Source organism: Propithecus coquereli, unplaced genomic scaffold (genome assembly GCF_000956105.1).
Source record: "Propithecus coquereli isolate 6110/MARCELLA unplaced genomic scaffold, Pcoq_1.0 Scaffold281, whole genome shotgun sequence".
NCBI lineage: Eukaryota > Metazoa > Chordata > Mammalia > Primates > Indriidae > Propithecus > Propithecus coquereli.
Genome location: NW_012148408.1, coordinates 242,616 through 266,380, shown reverse-complemented (window position 1 = coordinate 266,380; position 23,765 = coordinate 242,616). Strand labels below are relative to the sequence as shown.

Sequence of the window (23,765 nt, the reverse complement as noted above, 5' to 3'; positions counted from 1 at the left end):
GGGCTGGCATGGAACAAGTATGGACTTTGGGCCCCGGTGTGAACTCAAGTACCAGCTCAGCCCCATCCAGTTGTGTGACTGTGGCCAAGTCCCCAGCCACCTGCGTCTCTGTGCTTTCCTCTCCAGACCTGGCTTCATGGGTAACAGAGATCCTAGCCAGGCTCTGGGAACACTTAGGGTCAGCTGCACCCCTCTCCTACAGCAGGGTTCCAGTACCCAGGACCAGGGAGCTCCTGACAGGGCCTGTGTCTCACTCATCTCGCCATCCCCAGGGCCCAGCTCAGAGCCTAGCACATAGTAGGCACTCAATGAACAAATGGTACAGGATCCAATCAAGTGGCAAGGCCCAGGAACCCAGTTGGTGGGCGGGAGTCCAGAGCACCCTCTGTATGCCCGCTGTCCTGTCTCACCTGAGGCTACTATCCCCACAGGCCAGTAGGTAGTAGAAGACGTTGAACGTGGCCTCGTTGGCTGGACGTCGAGCCACACGCAGCTTCTCCAGAAGCATCGTCTGTGGCAGAGCGTGGAGGTGTGGGTAAGGAGGGTAGTGCCAGGCTGTTTCTCCCACCCCACACTGGAAGGAACCAGGCCATGGTCCTCCAGGCCCTGGGAACAAGCAGCTGCATCTTACTCCCAAGGTGTGTTCAACCAGACGCCAAATCCCCCTGGGGTCAAACAGGGGACAGAAACCAGAACCAGGAGGAAGAAGACAGGCCCAGCTCCTGGGGGGGGCCCTGCTGCCCTGCCCAGCCCCCAGGCACCAGCCTTCCAAAGATGGGAGCTTGTGGTGAGATATCTACCCTGGGAGGGAATCCGCGTTAGCCAGGCCCTACTTTACCAACAAGCCTGTCCTGAGAGAAGCCCCAAGCATGGACTTCAGAAAGTGTGCATGAGGCTGGGGACAGTAGGGTGGGGACAACCCTAGGGTTGGCGGGGAGAAGGGAGCTGGGCAGGAGGCCGAGTTGGGCCCCATCCAGGGCAGGAGGCACGGAGGGCAGACTGGTGACGCCTCCCGGCAGTGCAGGCCAGCCCTGCCTGTGCCGGGTCCATTTTGTTAGGGCAGGAAAGTGGAGTGAGGCTCAGAAGAGAGCCTGATTTCTAGAGCACGAAGTCAGGTGGCCCATTTCCCACTACCCTGAGGCCCGGGCAGTGCCCCCCTCACCTGAATGGAGGCTGAGGCCACCTGGCCAGCTTGGTCAAAGTCCAGGGAGAGGATCTGGGAGAAGCGGGTGGCATTGCCGTTCATGATGGTGGGGCTGTTCCCAAAGGCTTCCAGGAGGGTGTACAGAGCCTGCCACTTCTCCACTGCAGAATACGGGCCCAAGGGGACATCAGGAGAGCCAAGGGCAGCTCATCCCCAGCCGTGGGCTCCAGAGGCATGGAGCCTTGGAGCCACTCAGACCAGAACTGCCCAGGGACAGAGTGGTTTTGAGGGGATGGAGAGGCCAGGGAGAAAAGGAGCTGGGACCTAGGAGGGTCCTGCCTCCCCGCCCCATCTCCTCACCCTATTCTCAGCTTTCCCAGTGTCCCTGCCTCACCAGAAAACACCTTGTTCCCACTGGTGCCTGCGATGGTAGCCAGGTATTGCACCAGATGCTGGCAACTGGTGGTCTTGCCACTGCCACTGCTGCCCAGGAGGATGATGGACTGGTCCTGACGGCTCATCAGCATTGCCCGGTACGCAGTCTGGGCCACGGCATAGATGTGGGGTGCCATGTCCTCCCGCCGACACCCCTTGAACATGTGCATCACCTTAGGCAGGAGAGCAACGGAGGGAAGGGTAGGCTCTTAGCTGGTCCCCTCCAGACACCCTCACCCCCACGGTCCACATCTTTCTGGATTTTCACTCCAGTGGTGCCCAGGGATTCTGAAGCTAAGGCCATGCATGGAGATGCAGATACTAGCCAAGTCCCGGACTGTGTTAAATGTTACAGGGAGGTCCTTCTGTCCTCCATCCCTCGAAATGACTCCTCTTCCCAAAGTCAACTGTGAGGGTGGACAGCAGCCCATGGGATGTCAAAGGGGAAGGGCAGAGAGCCAGGGCAGGTGGGGTGGGTGGGGGGTGGGTCCCCCAGTCAGCATGGTAGCCTCGAGGGTGTCGCACCTTCTCAGAGTACACGGCGGGGGCCCCACGGGGGCTGAGGACCAGCAGGCTGGGGCCAGCATATGTGTGCAGCAGGCTAGCGCCGTAGCGCTGGCGCAGTGTGTGTAGAACGCTGGACTCATTGAGGTACACCAGTGAGGCCAGATCGTCTAGACGGTCGCAGGAGGGAGCATTAGCCTGTGTGAAGGGACAGGCAGGCGGCATTGAAGAAGCAGCACCTGTCTCCACTGCAGAGAACAGGCCCGCCCGACCCAGCCCACTGCTGTGCCCTCACCCCGCCTCCCGCACACCTTCTCCACGTCATCCTCATCCACGTCCAGGATGGCTCCGTCGTGGTCCAGCTTCACGCGCACCTTCCCCTCAGGTAGGCTGAGCTCCTCGGATTTGAGCTGACTGGCTGCAGAGGAGGGACAGACAGCTGGACGTGGGCCTGGGAAGCCTTTGCTGCCCTCCATGGTCCTGTCCTCCGCCCCACAGTGTCACCAGCCTCTCCTTGCTCACCGCCCAGCCCTCACCAGACCCAGAGGCACACCCACTGCCCAGCCCTGAGACCAGAGTCCTGGACACGTGCCCCCTGCCCCTCCAAAGACTCACCCAGTGAGAAGCCATCCTTATGGACCAGCCACACCTTCTCTGTCTCATACCAGGCCTCCTCAGCTGCGATCTGCTCTTCTGTCTTGGCCTATCAGAGGAGGGAAGAATAAAGTCAGGCTTTGCTCTGGAAGACAGCAGGAGAGAGGAGATGAGTGAGGGGAAGGCCTTCAAGATGAGCCGCTGGGCGAGGGAACATGGTGGCAGACACAGAACACAGGGACATCAGAGGTGTCAGGGAAAGAGGGTGGTAGCAGTGGTGATTCTGAGTAGCCCTAAGGACAAGGACACAGAGGAGAGACCACACCAGCATTGAGGGTCTGGAAGGACAGGGACACAGGGAGCATGTGCCCAGGAGAGAGCAGGCCCCAGGAAAGCGAGGTTCTACCTTCAGCCACCCTCTGTCCTCCATCATGCCAAGCCTGTAAGATCAGTATCCTGAGCCCAAGCCCCTAAACCCTGGGCCACAACTACTAGGATCTTTCACATCCAGCTTCTCGCCTCATCCAAATGGCAGGGCCTCCTTCACCGAGCTGGGAAAGGGCATTTCCTCAGACCCAAAGAGAGAAGTGTCCACCTGGGACACTGTGCAGTGCAGAATGATAGGTGGGTTGGGGGCCCTAGCCTCAGTCCTGGCCTTCCCCTGCACAGGATGCTCTACCTGGGCAGAGGGACAGTGCCCAGGTGCACATGCCAGCCTCCCTGCTTCTCCTCCATGTCACGGTCAGCAAAGGCCCCTCCTCAGAAAGTGGCAGTGACATGGACCCAGTGGACGTGCTAATGCCACACAAAGGCACGAGGCAGCATGGCCAGAGATTTGGAGGCAGGGGGCAGCCCTGCTCTGTCAAACACAGGGAGGGACTTGTATGTCACATAGATGGGCACAGGAGTGGGTGTGAAGGGGCTGGGGCCCAGAGGCCCCAGGAGGTCACCACAGGCTCTGTCAGGGTGTGGGGCTGTCAAACCTGGCATCCTTAAGGACACTGGAGCTGGGAGACAGGAGAGGGCCCAGTGCCAGTGACCGACCAGGCTCCCTTGGTCATTTGTGGGCAAAATGGCAGCAAAGCCATCCAGTGGCCCCTGGTGGGGGATGGATGCCCCAGGGGCATGGACCCACCCTCCGGCTGGCCCTAAGCCCCCCCAAGGCCCCCAGCTGTGAGGCACAGTTAGTGTCCTAGAGTCCCTCATCCCAGGGGTCCCTTCCTCGTGAGACCTGATGCCCTGGATGAGGGATCAGGAAAGGACAAAGAAACATAAGAAGTGTGTTCTTTGTCACAGTTCTTGGAGTTGAAAGAAAGGAGATCTGGGTTCCACTCCCAGGTTGGACTCTGGCTTCAGGTAATGCCCCCTTGTGGGCCGGACTGCCCTTCCCCGGCCTGGGGGGAGAGGGCCGGGCTGCATCAGAGGCTCCCCGTCTCTGGGTTTCACGAACGAGTAAAATGATCTTTTAGATGGGATGGTCGCTATGGGGCTGTCAACGTTTTGATTTGTTAAGTGAAGACATTAAAAAAGGATAGTTCTTTACATTTGAAGAAATACAACTTTATAAAAAAATCATTACAATGTTGTATTTTTTTCAAATCACGTGAGACAGGAGAGACCTTTGTCTTGAATGGGCACATTCTATGGGCTAGGTATTTGGGGACCGATGACATCAAAGTTATAACTAACTCCTTTAGTGCTAATCTGAAAATGGTTTCTCAGACTGGCCAGGAGGTGGAGACAGAGAATGTGTCATCTTCAGGCTTGGGCTGGGAGAGGGCAGAGATTCACCTTTTCAGCTTTCTCTACCCAGACTGAGAAGAGTTGAAACACCCAGAACCCAACCAGGCCCTCAGACTCCAGTGGCTGAGAACCACATGCCACAGAGACCAAACTTGAAGGGTGACACTTGGTCCAGAGGCTCCCCAAGAGCCTGGCACAGGGCTGTACCATTTCGAGCTCCTGGCACTGCCATCCCCTGAGGGTCCCCCCAGACACAGGGTGGGAGCCTGAAGGAGAAGAGGCCTTACACTCCAGCATGAGGCCCGGGCACAGACGCCAGCCCAGGTACAGGCCAGGGGTGGTGGGTGGTCACCGGAGGAAGCGGAGGGCTCCCGAGGGCGGCAGAAGCACCCTACCTGGCTGTGGGCAGGAGAGGCGGCCTCAGGGTCCAGCTGCTGACAGCAAGCAAAGAAGAGAGAGAAGAAGAGGGGTGAAGACAAGCAGACCACTGGCATGTCCCTTCAAGCAAGCACCCCTGGACCAAGTGAGCCGGCTCACTGTCACTGCCCAAGGCACAGGGTGGAGGTGGGAGGACCTCAGCGCCAGGACCTGGGAGCTGGCCTTGGTGGGTGAACTGCAGCCAGTCAAGGAGAGGCCAGACCAGGTTACAAGGTTACAAGACACCTGTTACCATCAGACTCTCAGAGGAGACACTCTTTTAAGTCATTCCCAGTGGCCTGGGCAGGAGTCTGCCAGTCTGCCTCTAGCCACGGTCTCTCCTGGGCCAGCCATCTAGTCCATTCTGAATTAGGCTTCCTCTTTCATGTGTCTGCCAGGCCAGGCCACCTCACCATACCCAGGGCCTGGGCCCCGTGGGAGCCTTCTGTCTTATCTCCGGGGCATTTCTCAGCCTAGCTCCCCTGTGGCCACCAGACATCAGCACAGAGCTGTTCCTTGCCTCCAAACACATGCCCAAGAGTGCCACTCCCCATGCCAAGGGCTGCTCTCAGAGCTGTCCCCCTGCACCTGTTGGAACAAGGCCTCCAGCAGCCCCAAGTCCAGGCCCTCTTCTTCAAACCCCCAGTGCACTCCTGTACCTTTCCAGGAAGGCACACTGACCCCACCCAGGGCCAACCTGGGGCCACCTCCCAACTGCCCAAGAGCCAAGGGACTGTGGTCGGCCTTGACCTCTGTCTCTGTCCAGTTACTTAAAGCCCTCAAATGCCTTTCTGGAGAGGGTGGGAGTCAGCCGGGCCTTGCATGTTGCCTGTTAGAAATGGGCAAGGAGTTAATAGGCCCCACCTGGGTCTGGGGAGCCAGGGCATCAAAAATGGGGAGCATTAGCCCCCTGCCTTGCCACCCACCACGCCGTGGCACCAAGACGTGTACTCACGGCAGAAGAATGGGGCCAGGGAGACTCGATCCCCAGCCAAGAGGGGTCCCCTCCCATGTGGACAGAGTTTTGGGCTCTCTGAAGGAACAACCCTCCCCAGATCCCTTTTCTCATGTCTTCCAGTGGGAAGGCAATGTGAAGGCCCACAGGCCACCATGGAGACACCCTTCACAGCCAGTGTTCCTACACACAGACACACACGGTCCTGCCACCAGCCTCAGGAAAAGGAGGGCCAGGGGCTAGGGACCCACACCCGACAGAAAGGGCATTACAGGAGCTGTGAAGATCCTTTCAAGCCGCAGGTGGGCCTCTTCCACGGGGGTCAGCTGGACCTTGGCAGCTCCTGCCTGAAGGTTAAACCACTATTAGTCCTGGCCTGGGGGCCGGGGTACAGCATGCCGAGCTCCCAGTCCAGAAAGCCACTGGGACCCAGCAGGGAAGTGGAGCAGGGTCAGGGAGGCAAGCCAGGTGCCAATTTGAGTTTTTAAACTATCAGATGAGGAAAAAGAACAGGTGCCTGGGAGTCCTCTGGTTATTTCTTCCTACTGTCCTAACTATCTTGGGCACCAAATAGCCCTGTTACCCCACACACCCTTCTGGCCCCTGCCCCAGGCCCAGGTGACAGGTGGCTGGACTCCAAGTCAGGTCATGTCTCAGCCCCCAGCTCCTCCCTAGTGAGAGGAGGGGCAGGGAGGGTAGCCGGCCCAGGAACAGGCACACGACACTCCTTGGCTACTTGGAGGTTCTCCTGAGGGGCTGACAGTTCAGCTCACACCCTGCTTGTTGGGCCAAAATGCCCATGCCAACTCCTCCCTGTGCGCCAGAACAGTCACTTCCTGATTCAGAGTGGGCCAGGAGGGTGGGAACAGCTACAGCTGGCTATTCTGTAAGTGCTGCAGCACCCGGGATGAAGGGGGGCGAGGCAGGTTCCAGGAACCACGGGTCCTGGGAGGTAGCACTCAAGGGAGGGCCTCAAGGACCCTCAGGCTGTGCCCCAGCATCCTCCTGAGCTCTCTCCCTCCAGCCAGAAGGAGGTTGCACGAGCACAGGGGAGCAGGGTCGGAAGCTGATGCCCCTCCCCCACACACTGAGAGGCCTCAGCAGGGTCCACAAAACTGGGTGGCTTGAAGACAACTGTCCCCAACTCAAAGACCAGCCACGCAGGCATCCCCTTCCAAGGGGCAGGGGTTAGACTAACCATCCTTGGGCCCTCCTTCCTGCTTCTCAGCCTCCTGCCCCACTCAGAGGGTACTTTCTGGGAGGACAGGGTCACCCCAGATCCAAAGAGGCTCACTGTGCCCATCTGCCATGCAGGCACAGGGCTCCTCGAGAGTCCTATTTGCCAGAGGGACACACTGGCCAGGCCTGAGGAAGGTAGTGATGGCAGTGATGGCATTAACAACTGCTACTTGCGTCACTGTCAACGTTGCCATTTGTGGAGCACCCCCCCTCCCCAGGACTAGGTTTGGAGCACCACCTGGATCACTTCTAGTCTTCTGGTTACTTAAAACCCTTCAAAGCAAGTATTATCCCTTATTTCAATTCCAAAATCCAAAAAGCCCCCAAATCAAAAGATTTTCCTTAACTATGTTGGTGGCAAAACCTGATTGTTTATCCTCTATCCCCCTGCAGTGTGAACATTCATAGACTTTGCTTTAGAAATATTAACGTGTTTGTTATGGTTGCTGCTCATTATGTATACTGCGTGACATTCTAAAATATTCAAATTACTAATTTCCAAAATATTTCTGGCCCCAAGGGCATCAGAAGAGAGATTATGGACCTGTGTTATACCCACTTGACGGGCTCACCGGGCGAGTGGCTGGGGACGCGAACACGGGCCTCTCGACTTGAAAGCGCACTGTCTCTCTACCCCTGCACTGATCTGCTAAGACTCTGCCCCTCAGCTTGGGATCTGGGGCCTCAAACTGGCACCGTGTAGCTGGGGACCAGGCCCCGACTCCCAGGACAAGGCCAGGAGCATGCTGGTTAGTGGTTCCCATCCTAGCCGCTGGGCCAGAGCCCAGGCAACCACGGGTCCCAGAATTCAGTTAAGGAAAGCCATGCAATCCCTGCCATGGGCACACGGCCCTGGGCCCAGCCTCTTAGTCATGCAGGGTTTGTTGAGGTGGCTTGGGGAAGCCGGCTGTGAGGGTGGCTGGCCCTCGAGCAAGAGTGGTGAGGGGCAATGCAGGTTAGTGACACACTCGGGTACCTCCTGCTGCACACCAGGGGCTGGTGACTTGGACGGCTGCTTTCCAGTGAGGTTTGACTTCCGGCCAGCGGAGCCTGGGTCCGCCGCCTCCTCTGGTGGGGCTGGGGAACACTGCTTCTGAGGGCTTTCAGGTGTGGCTGGGGAGCCTGCTTTCCCCGGGGAGTCCACCATCTTTGGGGAGCCTGGTTTCCCCAAGGAGCCTGGCTCCTGGCTGGAGGGCTTGTCCCCCTTCCCAGGAGACTGCTTGCCACGGGGCTTGTGGTCCTTGCCTCTGCCTCGAGACATCAGGCTCCGCAGGCCCACTGAGAGCTCATCCTTGGCTGCCTCTTTCTTGGCTTCGTGCTTGGGCAGAACAGGGGGAGGAGGTGGAGGGGGTGGCGGTTTGGGGCTAGGGGCTGCCTTTTCTCCCCTCTTGCCTCGAGCTGGGTACTCAGGGGACTTGACCCCTCTGCCTGGGGGCTCCTTGGCACCCCCAAGCTCCTCACCGGGCAGCACCTTGCTGACCACCTTCCTTACTGCATTTGCCACCCGCTTCCGCGACAGGCCCTGGGCCTCCTCACTTGGGCCTTCTGCCGAGGCAGCCCCGGGGCCGTTCATGGCGAGTGTGCGCGCAGGGCTCTTGGCTCTCTGGGACGTCTCTGAGGGTATCGGACTGGTGGGAGGCTGAGGACTCTTAGATGGGCCAGTGCTGTCCTTTGAGCTGCCCTCTAGCTACATACAAATACAGGTAGACGTTAGCATCAACCCCGCATCCCTGCCCACCCCATGCAGAGGAAGTGACAGGGTGTGACCTCATGCCCTGGAACAGATCTTCCATTCATCCACCAAACAACACAGAGCTCCAAGAGGCTATCCCGGGGAGTCCTCTTTCCATCTTCTTGATAGGACAATTGCATCTAAGAGTTTGGCTTCTCTTTCCAACAAAGCACAATCAGGTACTGTTGTCACCTGCTGTCTATCTCAGGGCTTAGCACAGAACTGTGAGATGCTAGTACAGAGTGCCCAGAGGCCCATGAGGTGCCCCAGAGTTACTGGCTTTATGCAACCAAGCCCCGATCCAGGCGAGCCCACTGCCTCAGAGCCCAAACAGCAGTAGCCAATTGCTGCCACCACTCCTGCCACCAGTCCCAGCCTGGGGCCTCCTGCCTTTGTGCTCCCTGGTCCTTCCATCACCTGCTTTTCTGGGCAGTCAGACCCAAAGCCTGCCAATTCTAAAGATGGCAATGGTCAGGGAGCTCTTCCTGGCCCCAGGACATGCCACACCTCCTGCCCCCAATGGCCCTGTTCTGTGGCCACTGTCTGCACATCACCTACACTCTCACTGGTGGCAGAGACCCAGCACTGGCCCAGGAAGCTTCTACTTCAGCCTGCTTTCTGCCAGTCTCTTTGCAGTTTTCCTCCTGCAAACCTCTCAAGGGTTTGGAGGCTTCCCAGCTCCCAGAGTGTGTGTGGTATGATGGGAGGAAGAGGAGGCAGCTACGGTCCACAAAGGGTTAAGCACTCAGGCAGCCACAGCTCCATTCTGCCCTGGAGTGGGGTGCCTGGCCCAGCCAGCCTCTCGGGCTCTGGGCACCCAGGAGCCAACTGGAGTACACTGGCGCCCAGTTGGTATGCCCACCCTTGTCCCACACACTGGTGGGAAATGTCTGTAGTCCCAATGGACTGCCACTGGGAAGGCTGATGGCAGGGCAGAGTTTTCCTTGCTGGCCAGGCAGTGCTCTGTCACTAACTGGGCTGTGCTTTAGTCCTTGTTCCCCAAAACAGTCACCTTGGTTCTAGAATGCAGCTGGGCACTGGGCTCTGTGAAGGTCTGGCTGCTCATGCCTGTCTGGGTGCAGGAAGATGCTCACAGAATGAAAGACCCGGGAGCTGCTGCCTCTGGGTGCCACACAGAGAGGTTGCCCCACCTCCTGAGCAGAGCTGAGCCAAGGGCCTTAGTCCAGGCTACAGGGCAGCTCTGCTGCAGGGGTGGAGAGGGAAGGCTTGGAAGGTGCCTCTTCCTCAACCTCCTAGGCCAAGAGTGCTCAATCGCATGCCAGGACAGTGCAGAGCTGGCCAGTGGCCCCAGCTACTGGGTCCTACTCCTTTCCCCTCCTTTTTCAGCTTTGCTCTCAACTCCCTAACTTAAGAAGATGCTGATGGCAAAGATGATAGTAATTGCTAACACTTACATGGTACTTACTATGTGCCAGGCACTCATCGAAGCACTTTACATGTAATTTTCATAAAAAATCTGGGCTACTCTGAGGCCCCTCCCTCACATTTTTCAAACACATCCCTTTGAAATCACAGGCTGGCCTTGCAGGACTGTTTGCAGATCAGGTGGAAGCCACAATGCCTGGCTAATCGAATTGTCCAAGGAAGTGGGGGGAGCCGGGATAGGCACCATCTGAGGTAATAAAGCGAGAATCTGTTTTGTGATCCAGCTCTGCCCCAGAGCCCTGGGCACTCCGCTTCCTGTGCTGACTGTGGCCCTCTCCTAACGGCACATCTCTGGCCCTGCTGTTCAGGAACTTTCTCTCCTCTATTGCCTGGGAAAAGTCCAGCTTTACTCGGGGTCTCTATCCCAAGGCTGTGGGCTGGGGACAGTGGGCAGCTGGAGCCTGCTTCCAGATCACCCGTACCAAGCAGCTGACGGGGTCTTGGAAGAGACAGCAGCAGCTGCAATGAAATCCCTCTGTGCCCTTGTGCCACCCAGAGCAAGCTAAAGAGTCCCAACAGCTGAGCTCTCGTTTGGTGGTCCCTGACCTAAGAGTTTGCCCAGCTAAGCCTCTCCAGCCCCAAAGGGTTCAGGAAACCAGAACTAAAGCTAGGCAACTAAGCGGGGGTGGGAGGAGAAGGTCAGGAGGAGGTCCCCAAAGCACCTTGGCCATCTCCTTCACAGCCCCCAAGCTGGCATCGCACACGCTGCACCTTCTCCCCCTTGAAAGGCACTCCGTCTAGCCATGCCACACATGGAGGAGTCCCTGTAGTCCCTGCCACTCCATGGAACTGTCTCACAGGCTAGTCTAGGGCTGGCAGGTGCAGGGACAAGCCCAACCATCCAGACACACACACACGGGGGTCTCGGAGAAGCACTTACAGCCCCTTCCTCTTTGCCAGGAGGGCCAGGCTTTGGCAGGGTTTTGTCCTCCTCTTTAACCTGAGGGAGCAGACAGAGAAGTCACTGGGGGGTCAGGGCCGGGAGACCCAGCAATAAAAGCACAGGAGAAAGCATTCAAGGGGCCTCTCTCCCTAAGAGGCAGAGCTCCTGGGTCTTCAGGCGTACTGAGGCCAGGGCACCTGGGCAAGAGATACCCTATCCTGGGATGAAAACTGTCCAGTGACAATTTCAAGAATGAAGAGTCTCTGTGGAGGCGAAAGCCAATACCCTTGCCCTCAGTGCCCAGCCACGGTGCCCATTTGGGCTGTGTCAAGAGGTCCGCCCACAGCAACACCATGGCTTGATTACACGGTGGATAGAAAGATCCAGCTAATTCAACTCATGCCAAACTACAAGAGTCATTCCCAGCTCAGACAAGAAGTGGTTTGAACAGAAAGCCCCTGCTCCAGTCACTGGGGAGGAGGGCTAACCCCAGTGTGGGTGCCTGCTGGGCCAGCGAGTTCAGTGTAGGGCTCATGGGTGGCTCCATCAGGCTGGCTCTGGCTTGCTCTTAGGTCCTGTACGACTTCTCCCAGCTCACAGCCTGAGGGCCCTCCCAGCCACAGCTGAGCTCTGGCTGGAGGCAGGAAGTGGGGCAGGGGCAGGGATTCAGGAAGCCAGATACTTTCCCAACCTCGGACCCACAAAACTGCCAACCATGCAGTTGAGGGAGGGAACCCCAAGGTTAGGGGCGGGGTGTGGAAGAAGGAAAGATGCCTGAGCTCTGGATACTGTGGCCAGGGGTTTGTGCTAGAGCCCAGGAGCTGGCTGGCCTGACTCAGAGGGAAGGAGCAGATACCACAGTGTGTCTGGAATAGGGGCAGATGATGTGGAAGCTCTGAAGGTTCTTTCAGTTCAGAGACTGGCTCGGAACAGACTCAGAGGGGCCAGGCCTCAAGTTTGGGAAAGCCTTCTCCTCTCCCCCTCACCAGCATCTCTCCCTCCAAAAGCTCAGGCAGTCCTAGTGGATTCAATTTCCCTTCTTTCCTCAGTCACCTAGGATTACAGGGAAAAGACAGGCCTATTCCAACCCTCCCCATCCTCGGCATGCCTTTCTCTTTAGGCCGATGGGCATAGGAGCACAGGAAGAAGTCCTTGATTCTTAAGGGAAAAGATCCTTAGAAACATCCAGAATCATTTATATTACCCACTTAGGGGGGACTCTCCAATTTTAACCAGGGTCTATGGCTAATTTTGAGCCCAAATTAGCAGCGTGATGGCTGCTGCAGTTTTAAAGCTCTGTCCACAGAGCTATTTTCAATGGGCTCAAGCTTCCAAGCTAGTTCACACTGCTAAGGACAGAGGGAAAATGGCAAATATTCATCAGAGTAGAGCCTATTACTTTAGCAATTGGGATTGGGGCAGAGGAAGGGAAGGGCGGGGCTGGTGGAGAGGGAATAAAGAAGACTGGCAGAGTCTAGGTCCGCACCTGCTGCCCCCACCAAGGGCTATCATGCCACCACCCCACCCTTCCCCAGGGATCACACCATGCATTAGCTCCCGGGCACACGGGCTGGGGGACAGCAAGTGTGCGCAAACCACACAGACACACTCGTTACTGCGTGCAGTGCCGTTAGCTCAGGCTCCGGGGTGGCCCAGTTTCCAAGTCCACTCCACGTCCTTCACCAGCTCCAAATCTGTCCTCCCTCCAGTGGCTCGAGTTGGGGACCCCAAACGTCTGGCCTAAGGTGAGGCACTGGGGAAAACACTGGTTGCCCCCCAAGTGTCTGGGACACTGGGCCCAGCTCTGAGCTCAGCTCTGGATTTAGTATCAGGCTGACTCACTGCCCCTTCCCCCACCAGAAGGGCTCTGGCTGTTGTAGGTCATTGCCCAGCTGGGGACTGTGCACACGCACAAAGGCACGCCCAGGTCTGCAGCCTGAATCACCCCATGGACCTAGATGGCCAACTGGCCTGAATCCCCACCCTCGTCCCCTTCTCCTCCAACCCACCACAGCCCCCAGACTCAGGGAGTCCCAGTTCCAAAGGCCTCAGGGCCAAAGCCATTCCCAGCGGTCCCTCCACAGCAGCCTGCGTTCCCAGGGGTGAGTCAGAGCAGCAGGGCGGTGGGGAGGGTGTGGAGGGGTTAACCTGGTGGGGCACCAGCGGGACAAAAGGCGGCTCAGCTTACCAGAGGTGGAGCTTAGGGGAGAAGCCTGACTGGGCCAGCAGGAGCCCATCCAGAGGGAGTTCACCAGCCCCCTTGTCATTCTGTCCCCACTCCCAATTCTACACACGTGCCCCAGTCCATCTCTAGCTTCCGAAGCTCCCACTGCCATAAGCCAGTCTCCTGCCTGCAGATACACCATGCCAAGCACACGGGCAAAACATAAAGGTTTTGAAATCCGACTTTCCTTTTGCTCCCAGAAGGCGAACCTTGATGAAAAGGCCATGGTGCTGAAGGTAACCCGCACCCTGGGTCAGAAGAGAAATGGGGAGCAGGTCTCTCAGGGACTCGGAGTCTTCCTAAAGGCCAGGACCTGCCAGGACAAATGCTGTGGGCGACAAAGGGAAAGGAGAGATGGAGTGGAGGAGGAAGGATTACAAAACTTGAAAGGTCATAAAATACTAGAGGAAAGTGAAGGCAAGGCGGGTACAGAACACAGAACTTCCTACCCTCGCAAGCTGTGTGCCCTTGAACAAGCCACTTCACCTCTCTAGACCTCTCTGTGGAATTATGGGCTGGGCTAGTCTAGATAACGGCTAACGTCCTTTCCAGGTCTGGCACCCTCAGAGTCTGGGTGGGGAGAGGCACTCAAACCCTAAATACAGTAAACCAAAGGCTCAGGCTTTAATCCCAGGACAGGAAGTTGCTCCAGGACCCCAGCAACTCTGCCTTCCACCTGCAACACACAATGACCTGCCAGGGCAAGAGGCCTGGAGAATCATAAAGCTGTCCCATCTGTGGGTTGGCAACCAGAGCTCGGCCTCCTGAAATCATCAGTCAGAACCAGCCTCAGCCCAGGGAGGGACTTCATCCAAAGAATCAGTTCAATTCAGTGGAGTCTGAGAATTGGTTCATTCGTATAAATACTTACAATGAATTAATAGTTAAAAATTAGAAAATGTTTTGTTTTCAGTTAGTTGTGGGGTTTTTTTGTTTGCTTGTTTTTTTGAGACATTGTCTCACTCTGTCACCCAGGCTAGAGTACAGTGGCATCATCGTAGCTCACAGCAACCTCAAACTCCTGGGCTCAGGGCAATCCTCCTACCTCAGTCTCCCCAAGTAGCTGGGACTACAGATGTGTGCCACCGCACCCAGCTAATTTTTTCTATGTTTAGTAGAGATGGGGGTCTCATTCTTGCTCGAGCTGGTCTTGAACTCCTGAGCTCAGGTGATTCTCCTGCCTCGGCCTCCCAGAGTGCTGGGATTATAGGCATGAGCCGCTGTGCCCAGCAGCAATTAGTTATTTTTAATTTGCTTTGTTGACTGTGTTTTAGTATTCAGTTAATATGCTAGAAACTTTATGGAGTCAGACGCGCTACCCTTGCGCCACGAGGTCTTGAGACTTTAAGTTTATTTGTTTAATTAACTCGTTTGCTCTTTCATCTCTTGTTCAATTTTCCTACTTGTCCAGGGAGGTCCTGTGGGCCCAGGCTATGAGGACACCAGGCCCTGAGCATGGCTCTGAACACAAATGTGGGGTTCTCCCCAAAGGAAATTCTCTCTGTGGCTTTTATGCAGAATTGCCTGAATATTTTTCCTCGCTTTCTTATCACTGGATTTTAACTAAGATTTGTTTGGGATCAAGAGGAAGTTATCTTTATTCAATACAAAATAGATAAGGAGGCCGGGCACGGTGGCTCACGCCTGTAATCCTAGTTCTCTGGGAGGCCGAGGCGGGCGGATTGTTTGAGCTCAGCAGTTCGAGACCAGCCTGAGCAAGAGCGAGACCCCGTCTCTACTAAAAATATATATAGAAAAAATTAGCCGGGCATGGTGGCGCATGCCTGTAGTCCCAGCTACTCAGGAGGCTGAGGCAGGAGGATCGCTTGAGCCCAGGAGTTTGAGGTTGCTGTGAGCTGGGCTGACGCCACGGCACTCTAGCCTGGGCAACACAGTGAGACTCTGTCTCAAAAAAAAAAAACAACAGATTAGGAACTCAGGCCCCAAAGATGGTGGCAATGTCTCTGCTATGGTCACTCCCCGAGTTGGGAATAATGGCTTTGTGGAGCAAAGGTGCTCAGAGCCAAGGCCTCTCTTCCCTGACCTGTCCCCTGTCTACAGCTTTCAGGCATTTCCAACAACATTAAATATGGAATATGGAGCACCTAGAATGAGATGGGCCTGTACAAGGCATTTAACATTATTTTCTAACATAAATCTTACAATAATCTCCTGATATGGGAATTAGTATTATTCCCATTTACTGATGAGGAAAAAGACTCAGAAAAAGATTGAGTCATAAAGCTTGTAAGAGGTGGAACTCAGGTTTGAACCCAAGTTGGTCTGACTCCAAAGCCTGTGCCGCTTCCTTGGTGTCCACCTTTTCTGCTACGTTAGGCCGGCATCAGAGGGGCTGAGTCATCCTTGGTAGCCAAGTCTGGTTGATAGACTTCATTGGCGCCGAGGTTTAGGAGATCTGAGTTAAGCCAAAGCATGACAAATCTTTGGCTTTGGTTAAGCCAAAGATTGACAGTGCGGTGTTTACTAGCACTTTTCCAAATATAAGTTTTTGGACTTGCAAAGGGAGACCCAGCCATGATCCTGCCACTCTGAGGCTCTGACCACCTCCTCCCTCTGTGGCACTTCTGTCCTCTTCCCTTGAGGGAGGGAAAAAGAAACCAACGCTCACTAAACACTTTCTATGAGCCAGACACAGGGGCAGGCACTTCATACCTGTCTCCTCATTTAACCCTCACAACAACCCACTTTCTAGATGAAGAAACAGAGAAGGTAAGGTGCCGAGAACCCCCTGGCCAGTGAGTGGCAGAGCTGGGATTCACAACCAGGGTGGATCTTGGTGTGTCTGTGTCATTCTCAGACTGATTTCCTGCTGAGCAGGACTGTCTTACCCATCATACTGTAGGTACTTAATAAATGTTAGCTGCAGGATAGTGCTGGAATCAGGGAGAGGGGTTCTTTGCACAAACCTCTTGTTCCCCTCTGGTCTCTTCTTCCAACTGTAAACTATGGAGAATGATGCATATCCTGACTCCCAGGATGTGGTACAAACAAGGGAGGTATAATCTCTACACTCACCAACAACAAATCGATAGTGAACTCAATGCCATGGGTTTGGGAGGGAGGGCAGGGACACTGTGAAATTGCTTAGCAGCAATTGTTGTTCCATTTTGTGGAACAGCAACAGCCACGAAGTGCATCATCCTCTGGCCTAGCCATCCCATCTTCAGGAACGTATGTCCACTGAGTTGACTTAATGAAAGACAGAGAAAGAAAAAGCACACAAACCCACACAAAGATTTTTGTAGATGCACTCTATGTATCAGCTCCAAATTGGAAATGACCCACATGCCTAGAATTAGGGAACAGTTGGGTACAGTATGATGCTCGGTACAATGTATTGTCATATTGCCATTTAAACTGACAAACACGTGGTCAAGGTAACCATATGGAAAACTCCACACAAAATAACATCAATCACAAAAACTAGAACCTAAATAGTATGCAAACAGTGATCATAATAATCTCGTAAACTGTGTGAATTAGACACAATAGACACACTTGGTGTTTATTTTGTTATGTATTTGTTAATTACTGCTTATTTTTATTGTGAAGATGGCTAAGTAGTCAATAAAAAAGGAAAAGCAAAGGAGATAATAGCTAGAAGCATTTGTTCTCAGAGAGGAGAAATCCAAGAAACGTGCTGAGGGACCATCTAGCCTCAGCCCTGGAAGACTCTGGCACTCATGGAGCCAGGCTGGGTTTTACCCTCCACAGTGCCAGCAGGGCTCACCCTCCCTTAACTTGCCACCCTCCACGCCCCTCACAGGAGGGACTGGGGGCACAAATGCCCTCAGGAGAACAATTCTATCCACCAGGCAGCCCCCAGACCTGGAATGCTGGGCCTGGACAAATGCACTGAGGCCCAAGTGTCCATGTCAGACACCTGCACACTGCAAACCCAGAGTGGCAGGTAACCCTCAGAGAGAGTGCCCAGAGGAAGCCAAGACGTAGCCTGTGGCCAAGGTGCCTTCTCTGCCTCGCCCCCTCTGCCCACACGTGCACATGCTCAGGGCAGCTCATCCTGAGGGACAAGAGGCATGGCCTCCTTCTCTCTTCTCTGTCTCTTCCTATTCTAAGGCACACAGGGCAGCTCCCAGGAGACCTTCTCCCTGCCAGTCCCAACCTAGCACCAACTTATCTAAGGAATTGGGGTGGGGAGTGAAGGAGAAGGGAAGAAATAATAGCAATAATAGTAATACCAGTTCATGGTTGTGGAGCATTTACTCCGTGCCAGGCCCTGTGCCAAATTCTTCACCTGCATTCTCATTTGATCCTCACAACATCCCTCTAGTAGTATGACTGCTACTTTACAAATGAGCAAAAGGAGGCTCAGAAGGTCAAGTGACTTGCCCAAGGCCTCGTACAGCGAGTGGCAGATCTGGGACTCAGACCCAGGTCTTCTAGCAAGAGCCTCCAAGGCTGGCTTTCAGGAACGGAGGCAAACTCTGCTCTCCACATCCCTCAGTTCACCCACACTGTTGTCCTTCCCCGACACCAGCTGCCAGAACAGCAGCTTGGGCGGAAAGTAGGGGTGTCCGCAGATGACCCGCCCCTCCACCTATGACCGGAACACACTTTACACAGAGCTGCTTGAGAGGAAGGGGAGCTCTGCAGGGAGTGTCCTGAAGGCCACGCTGCCAACCAGAGGAGGAGGGGGAACAGAACCTGGCTGGGACACTCTGGCCCTTTTGGTCCAGCCTCAGCCAGAGCCCTCCCCCACCCCAGGGCGGAAGAGAAAGCAGCTGAGAGCCCACCGTCACTGCCGGCCAGCCTGGAGGAAGCAGGTGCACTGGAATGGCTTCCTGCTGCCACTGCCATTGCAGAAGGGCCTGAGTTTCCTCCTCTAACGGCCAGACCTGCTGGAGGCCTCCCTTCCCTGGGGATGCTCACTGCCCTTCTGCAGGGCACTGTGCCATCTGCCTGGCCATCATCAAGCATAGCTCTGAATCTGTGACCTGGCACTGGTGGCCTGGGGGCCCGAGGTGGGGTGAGGAGTAAGCTAGACTAGGAAGTACCCACCTCTCAGCAAGAGGAGCTCTCTCTACCCCACCCCTACCCTGCCCACACACACCTCGACCCCCGTGCCAGTTTGGGGGCCGAGGTGGGACAGTCCCTGGGCACAGAGAGATACAAGTGCTCATGGGCACATCTCAGGCTCCTGATACACCTCCGCACCAGGCCGGCCCACACACCCTGCCAACTGCTGACACAACTGAAAACCTTACCCTTGGTGGCTGGGAGGGGTAGAGTGGGGGGGACAGAATGGACTGGGAGGCAGCTATGTCTCTCCTCACTTGCTTTTTTAAGGAACTTACTTCTCTGGAGTAATCTCTGCTAAAAAAGAGACTTACGGGCAGTCAGGGCATTCCCAAGATGCCGTCTGTGCCCCTTCCAAGTGTCCTATGCACAGAAATGAAGGCAGCCATGCTGAGCCTGCTTTTGGGGACAGTGGGAAGGGGGGTCCCTGGCACCTCAAAGGACCATCCCCTTTCAAGACCCTCTCTCCTGTCTAGCCAGGAGGAAGAAAGAGTAGAGGGCTATACTGGCAACACAAAGGAGGGCCAAGACTGCCACAGGCCTTGGGGTGCTGGGGTTCCAAGGCTTTTAAAAAAACAGCATTCTAAGGAATGAAGGCTGCAAAAGCACTTATGGTTTGTGGGGAAGGCGTGTCATGGGTGGCGGAGTGGCAGCTGCAGTCCCAGGAAACTGAGGTTTAGAAGACAGTGCCCCTCCAAAGCTCCTCAAGTCAGGACTCAGGCCCGGGATGCCCTGTCCCTGGCCTCTGAGGGGTGTTGAGGCTTCCGGAGCTGGGTGATTCTCCTCCTACCAAGAGGCTCCGAGAGGAGCCCCAAGGCAGCCCCACCCTTCTTTCCCCACCTACTTCAGCCACATCTGGGGAAATAACAAAAGGTCCCTCCTTTCCTAAATGAGGAAACAGCATGAGGAGCCTGGGACAGTTCCGGACTGGGGGGTCAGAGGGACACTCACCCGCATGGCCTGGCCTGGAGCAGCCCAGAGCAAGGAGACTCCCTCCGATGCTGCTCCTTGAGCGGCTCAAAATAGCACTGCCTGAGCCCCGCCCCCGTCCCGCCCTCCCCGGGGCCCCTCCCGCCGGAGCTGCCCAGCCCTGGCCGGAGCCAGTGGAGAGAGCAAGTGGTCTGCGGGACTGCGGGTACCAGGTACGCCAGGCGGGAGAGGTGCTACAGCGTGTGTGGGGAAGGGAAGGAGGAGGCTCTTGGAGTGAGGGCATCGGGGTTGGGGGGGCAGAGTTGGGGGTTAGGGGCATGGGACAGGGAGGGTGGGACTTTCCTACTGACACACACCCAGGCTCCCGGACAGCTGAGCTGATACGGCCCCTAAAAATAGCAGAGGAATTTGAGACCTGCAGCCCCCGGCCCCACAGGCCAAGACTGAGACGAGCACATGCGCATTCACGTACACACACACATACACCCCAGCATGCACAAGCACTCGACCACAGCACAGTCTTCTCAAGAACACACAAATCATAGGTCTACCCCAGCCATCTAATTACTGCGGCAGAGGCCAAGACAGCCACTAACGTCGCCTCCAATACAACACACAGGGCCCACTGCACACTGTGCCCAAACAGCAGCCGCACAGCGGTCCTGTAAAGTCCAGCAGGAGCACAGACCCACACAATCAGTCTGAGGCCACTGCTGCTGCCTCACTGTGATAAACACACTGGGGACAAGCAGAGAATCAATCACGCTCTCTGTGTATACATCCTTCTCCCCCCCACAAGCCAGTGACTGCACAGGCACAGATGAGGGTGGGGTGGGTGAGCCTTAGCCCTGCAGACAGGAAATCGTGGGTGTCTGGCCAATGATCAACGGCTGCCAGTGCAAAGCCAGTGTTCCTTGTAAAGAGACATCCTGGCCTGGCACTCCAGTTATCGCGACAGGATGCCCACACCAGGGCTCAGGACACCCCGAGAGGCTGAAATGGGAGCTGGGAACCAAATGAGAAGAAGCAAAAAGACAGGACCTGCAAGTCTCAGAAGATGTCAGCTCTGCAGAAAAAAAGGAAACAGTCATTGCCTCCTTCTTCCTCTCCAGGAAAAAAAAAAAAAAAAAAGGGTCAGGTGGGGGAGGTGCTAGGAAGCCCTGGAGCAGAGCTATCTCCTAACCAGACTGGCAGACTCTGGGCTTGTCACCCCTGGTCAGTTCTAGCAGCCAGCAGGTCCTGTAAATTGTAGTACTTTCTCCATGAAAAGACTGGTAAGCACTGACTGAGAAGACCAAAATCCAGCTCTGCCTCCTACCCACCACACACTGTCCAAGTCACATCATCATACAGCCCCACACAGGCCACTGGGACACAGCCGCTGCTCACTAGGGAGTGGTATTCTTCCCAGGGGATACCCTGGCCCTTCTGAAGCACGTGCAGCGTCACAGGTCTCTGCATCTCCAGTGCCTTCTTAGCACAATGGTGCCAACCTCAGCTGCTCACTGAAATCCCCTGTGGGACTTTAAAATCACTGGTGCCTGGATCCCACCCTTTCCCTCTCAGTTTCTGATTAATTGGGCTAGGAGGATGGCCTGGGCCCTGGGATTTTTAAAGCTCCCCACGTAATTATTACATGCAGCCAAGGCTGAGAACTGCTTGACTCTGAGGCCAGCATAAGGCCTAGCATGGATGTGCCCATTTGTTAAATGAATGAGTGAATGAATGAAAGAATGAATGACTTTGCGTGTGAACATGGGCAGCTGACTTAAATATCCCTCACGCATAAAATGAGGATTAGGCCTGCACTGACCCTTTTACCCAGTTGGTATGAGACTGATCAGAACATATGTGAAAAAGCTTTGTTCTCAAAGTTCTCAGACCAGCAGCATCAACATCACCTGGGGACTTGTCAGAGATGCAAATTCCAGGGCCCTGCTCCAGACCTACTGCACCAAGAACTCTGGATAAGGGGTGCAGCATCTGTGTTAAACTGGGCTTCCAGGTGATTCTGATGCACATTAAAGGCTGAAAACCACTTTTTAAAAGGAATTTGGCTAGGTTTGGGGGCTTATGCCTATAATCCTAGCACTGTGTGAGGCTGAGGCAGGAGGATCGCTTGAGGCCAGGAGTTCGAGACCAGCCTGACCAAGAGTGAGACCCCCGTCTCTACAAAAAATAGAAAAATTAGCCAGGTATGGTGGCTGGTGCTTGTAGTCCCAGCTACTTGGGAGGCTGAGGCAGGAGGATCGCTAGAGCCCAAGAGTTTGAGGTTGCTATGAGCAAGGCTGACACCACTGCACTCTAGCCCAGGTGACAGACCAAGACCCTATCTCAAAAAAAGGAATTTTTTTGTAGGGTACCATGGTTAAGGGCAAGTTCTCCAGAGACAGACTGCCTGATTTAATCTTGGCTCTTCCACATCGTAAACTACACAACTTGACCTCTATGTGCTTCAATTTCTTCATCTGTAAAATGAGAAAATAACAGTACCTACCATATTGTGCATTTATAGGGGTTAAAAGAATTAGTACATACAAAGCTCTAAGAATAGTGTCCAGCACATTAGTTTTCAATACATTTTAACTATTATTATCTACCTATGATCATTACAGAGGAAAAAAGGGGCATCGTAAGCAAAATTTCCAGGTAACTGAAGCCTACCCCTTTTAAGGGACAAAATATTTTCTATTTTAAGTCATTTTCTAAATTCTATTTCTGTTTACAATCATAAAAATAACAAACATTTTATATACTCTCTACTTTCTTAAGCAAAACACTCTGAATTCATCTCAAAGATCTCGAACTCTGAGATTCCCCTCTTGAGCTCAATTCATTTCCACTCCATCCTGTACTGAAGGGCACGTTGTCCCCACTGCGATGACTCCGATTTCCCAGCCTGGCTACAAGACGGCTTCTGCCCCATCACTGCCCCACGCCTCTCTCAAAGGGCACCAGCCCCCTCCCAGGCACCGCCGCCAAACTGAAGCCTTGGATACGCCTATATTAGGAAGGCCAGACGCCCTTTGTGGCTGTATGTCTGATTTTTAGTTCTTTTGTCCCCTGCCCCGTCAGGCTGTCAGCTGTCACTTGCCTGTCAGCGTGACTGTCTCCAGCAGTCTCACTTCCTTCTAATACGTTTTTTCTGCCAAAGGCTAGGAAACCAGATAACCAGGCCTGATAGGAGGCGTCCAAAGCAGAAAAAGCGGGATGTCAGTGAAACCTGCAGGTTCTCCTGCGAGTGGAGGGCCTGGGTTTTCACACGAGGACTTGCTGTCCTCTCCTGTGGCTGCGCAAGGGCCTTCTGGGCCCACTGCCATTGAGCAGTGCTCCGGAAGACGACTTCTGGGTGACCGAGGCGTCACTTCATCTGCACAGTCTTGTTCTGAGTTACGAGTAACCATGTGTCCATCCACTCCTCTTTTCTGTTCAGATGACTAAACCCTGTCAATTCCGTCTCTGAGGCGTTTGGTGTAACTGACACAGATCATCTCAAAGCAGTTTCGCTTCCCCCAGTGAAAAGGGCACAGCTCTTCGTTCAGAGGGGAAACCTGAGGCCCCGGCAGCCCACATAGGCTCACACCCGACCACAAGCTCTGCTGCTCAAAGGGTGGTGCCATCTCAGGGCACGATCCATGTCTTTAGGAAGCCTAAGTGAGGGCTCCGGAGGCCATGCGGGCGCTCCCACAGCCAGCCAGGCCACCCCGGGGCCCCTCGGCCTGCCTCCTCGGACAGCCGTAATCTACAACACCTCACCTTCACTTCTCCGGTCTCCTCTCCCTCTTACCAGCCGGCCTGGCTCTCACCCTCTCACCCTCTCTCAGGTAGATCTCTCCACGTCCCCTGCCCTTGTCACCACCACCAGAGCATTTACTTGTGAAAACTTCTCCACGTTGTCCAACCCTCCCTGTCTCTCGAGGCCCATCTTGAATCCTGCCTCTTTTATGCAGCCTTCCCTGAAACCCAAGACCTGCCTGAAGTGCAGCGCAAAGAGCATGAACTTGGCAGACACACGCGCCTGGGTCTGAATCCCAGCTCAGCCTCTTTCTTGCTGTCTGACCTAAGGGAAAGTTATTTGACTTCTTAGAGTTTCCACTTCTGTTGCCTTTAAGTAGTATAATATCTATCTTGTGGGGCTGTCATGAGACTGAAAGAGACAGCACATGTAAAGTACCTGACGTCAGGCCTGGCGAATTTTAGATAGTAATTAAATTATTAATATCATTGAATTACCATTAAATACCACAGCACTCACTATCTATACTTAAGCATACCACATACATATAGTGGTTCTTGATCATACTCGATATGGTGCTCTATTGTATACAGCAGAGTCACACATTATATAGGGTGAGATTCTAAAGTCTGCATGTAAGGCAAAAACAGAATATAGTCAAAAAAACTCCTGAGGCCGGGCGTGATGGCTCACGCCTGTAATCCTAGCTCTCTGGGAGGCCGAGG

The 23,765-nt window shown here is 54.8% G+C and overlaps 1 protein-coding gene across 9 annotated transcripts in view; it reads right to left on the bottom strand.

Annotated features, from left to right (window-relative positions):
- Nucleotides 1–23,765, bottom strand: part of MYO18A (myosin XVIIIA) — a 97,993-nt gene that overhangs the window by 43,500 nt on the left and 30,728 nt on the right. For 8 of the 9 annotated variants that reach the window (XM_012648299.1, XM_012648300.1, XM_012648295.1 and 5 more), the window contains exons 3-8: nucleotides 2,699–2,786; nucleotides 2,395–2,501; nucleotides 2,105–2,281; nucleotides 1,539–1,752; nucleotides 1,163–1,305; nucleotides 411–511 (exon numbers count right to left, since the gene is read on the bottom strand). In XM_012648299.1, the coding sequence (XP_012503753.1) occupies nucleotides 411–511; nucleotides 1,163–1,305; nucleotides 1,539–1,752; nucleotides 2,105–2,281; nucleotides 2,395–2,501; nucleotides 2,699–2,786 (830 nt within the window). Of the gene's footprint in view, nucleotides 1–410; nucleotides 512–1,162; nucleotides 1,306–1,538; nucleotides 1,753–2,104; nucleotides 2,282–2,394; nucleotides 2,502–2,698; nucleotides 2,787–19,325; nucleotides 19,402–23,765 lie in introns of those variants that run through there. The other variant, XM_012648303.1, reaches the window with a different exon arrangement.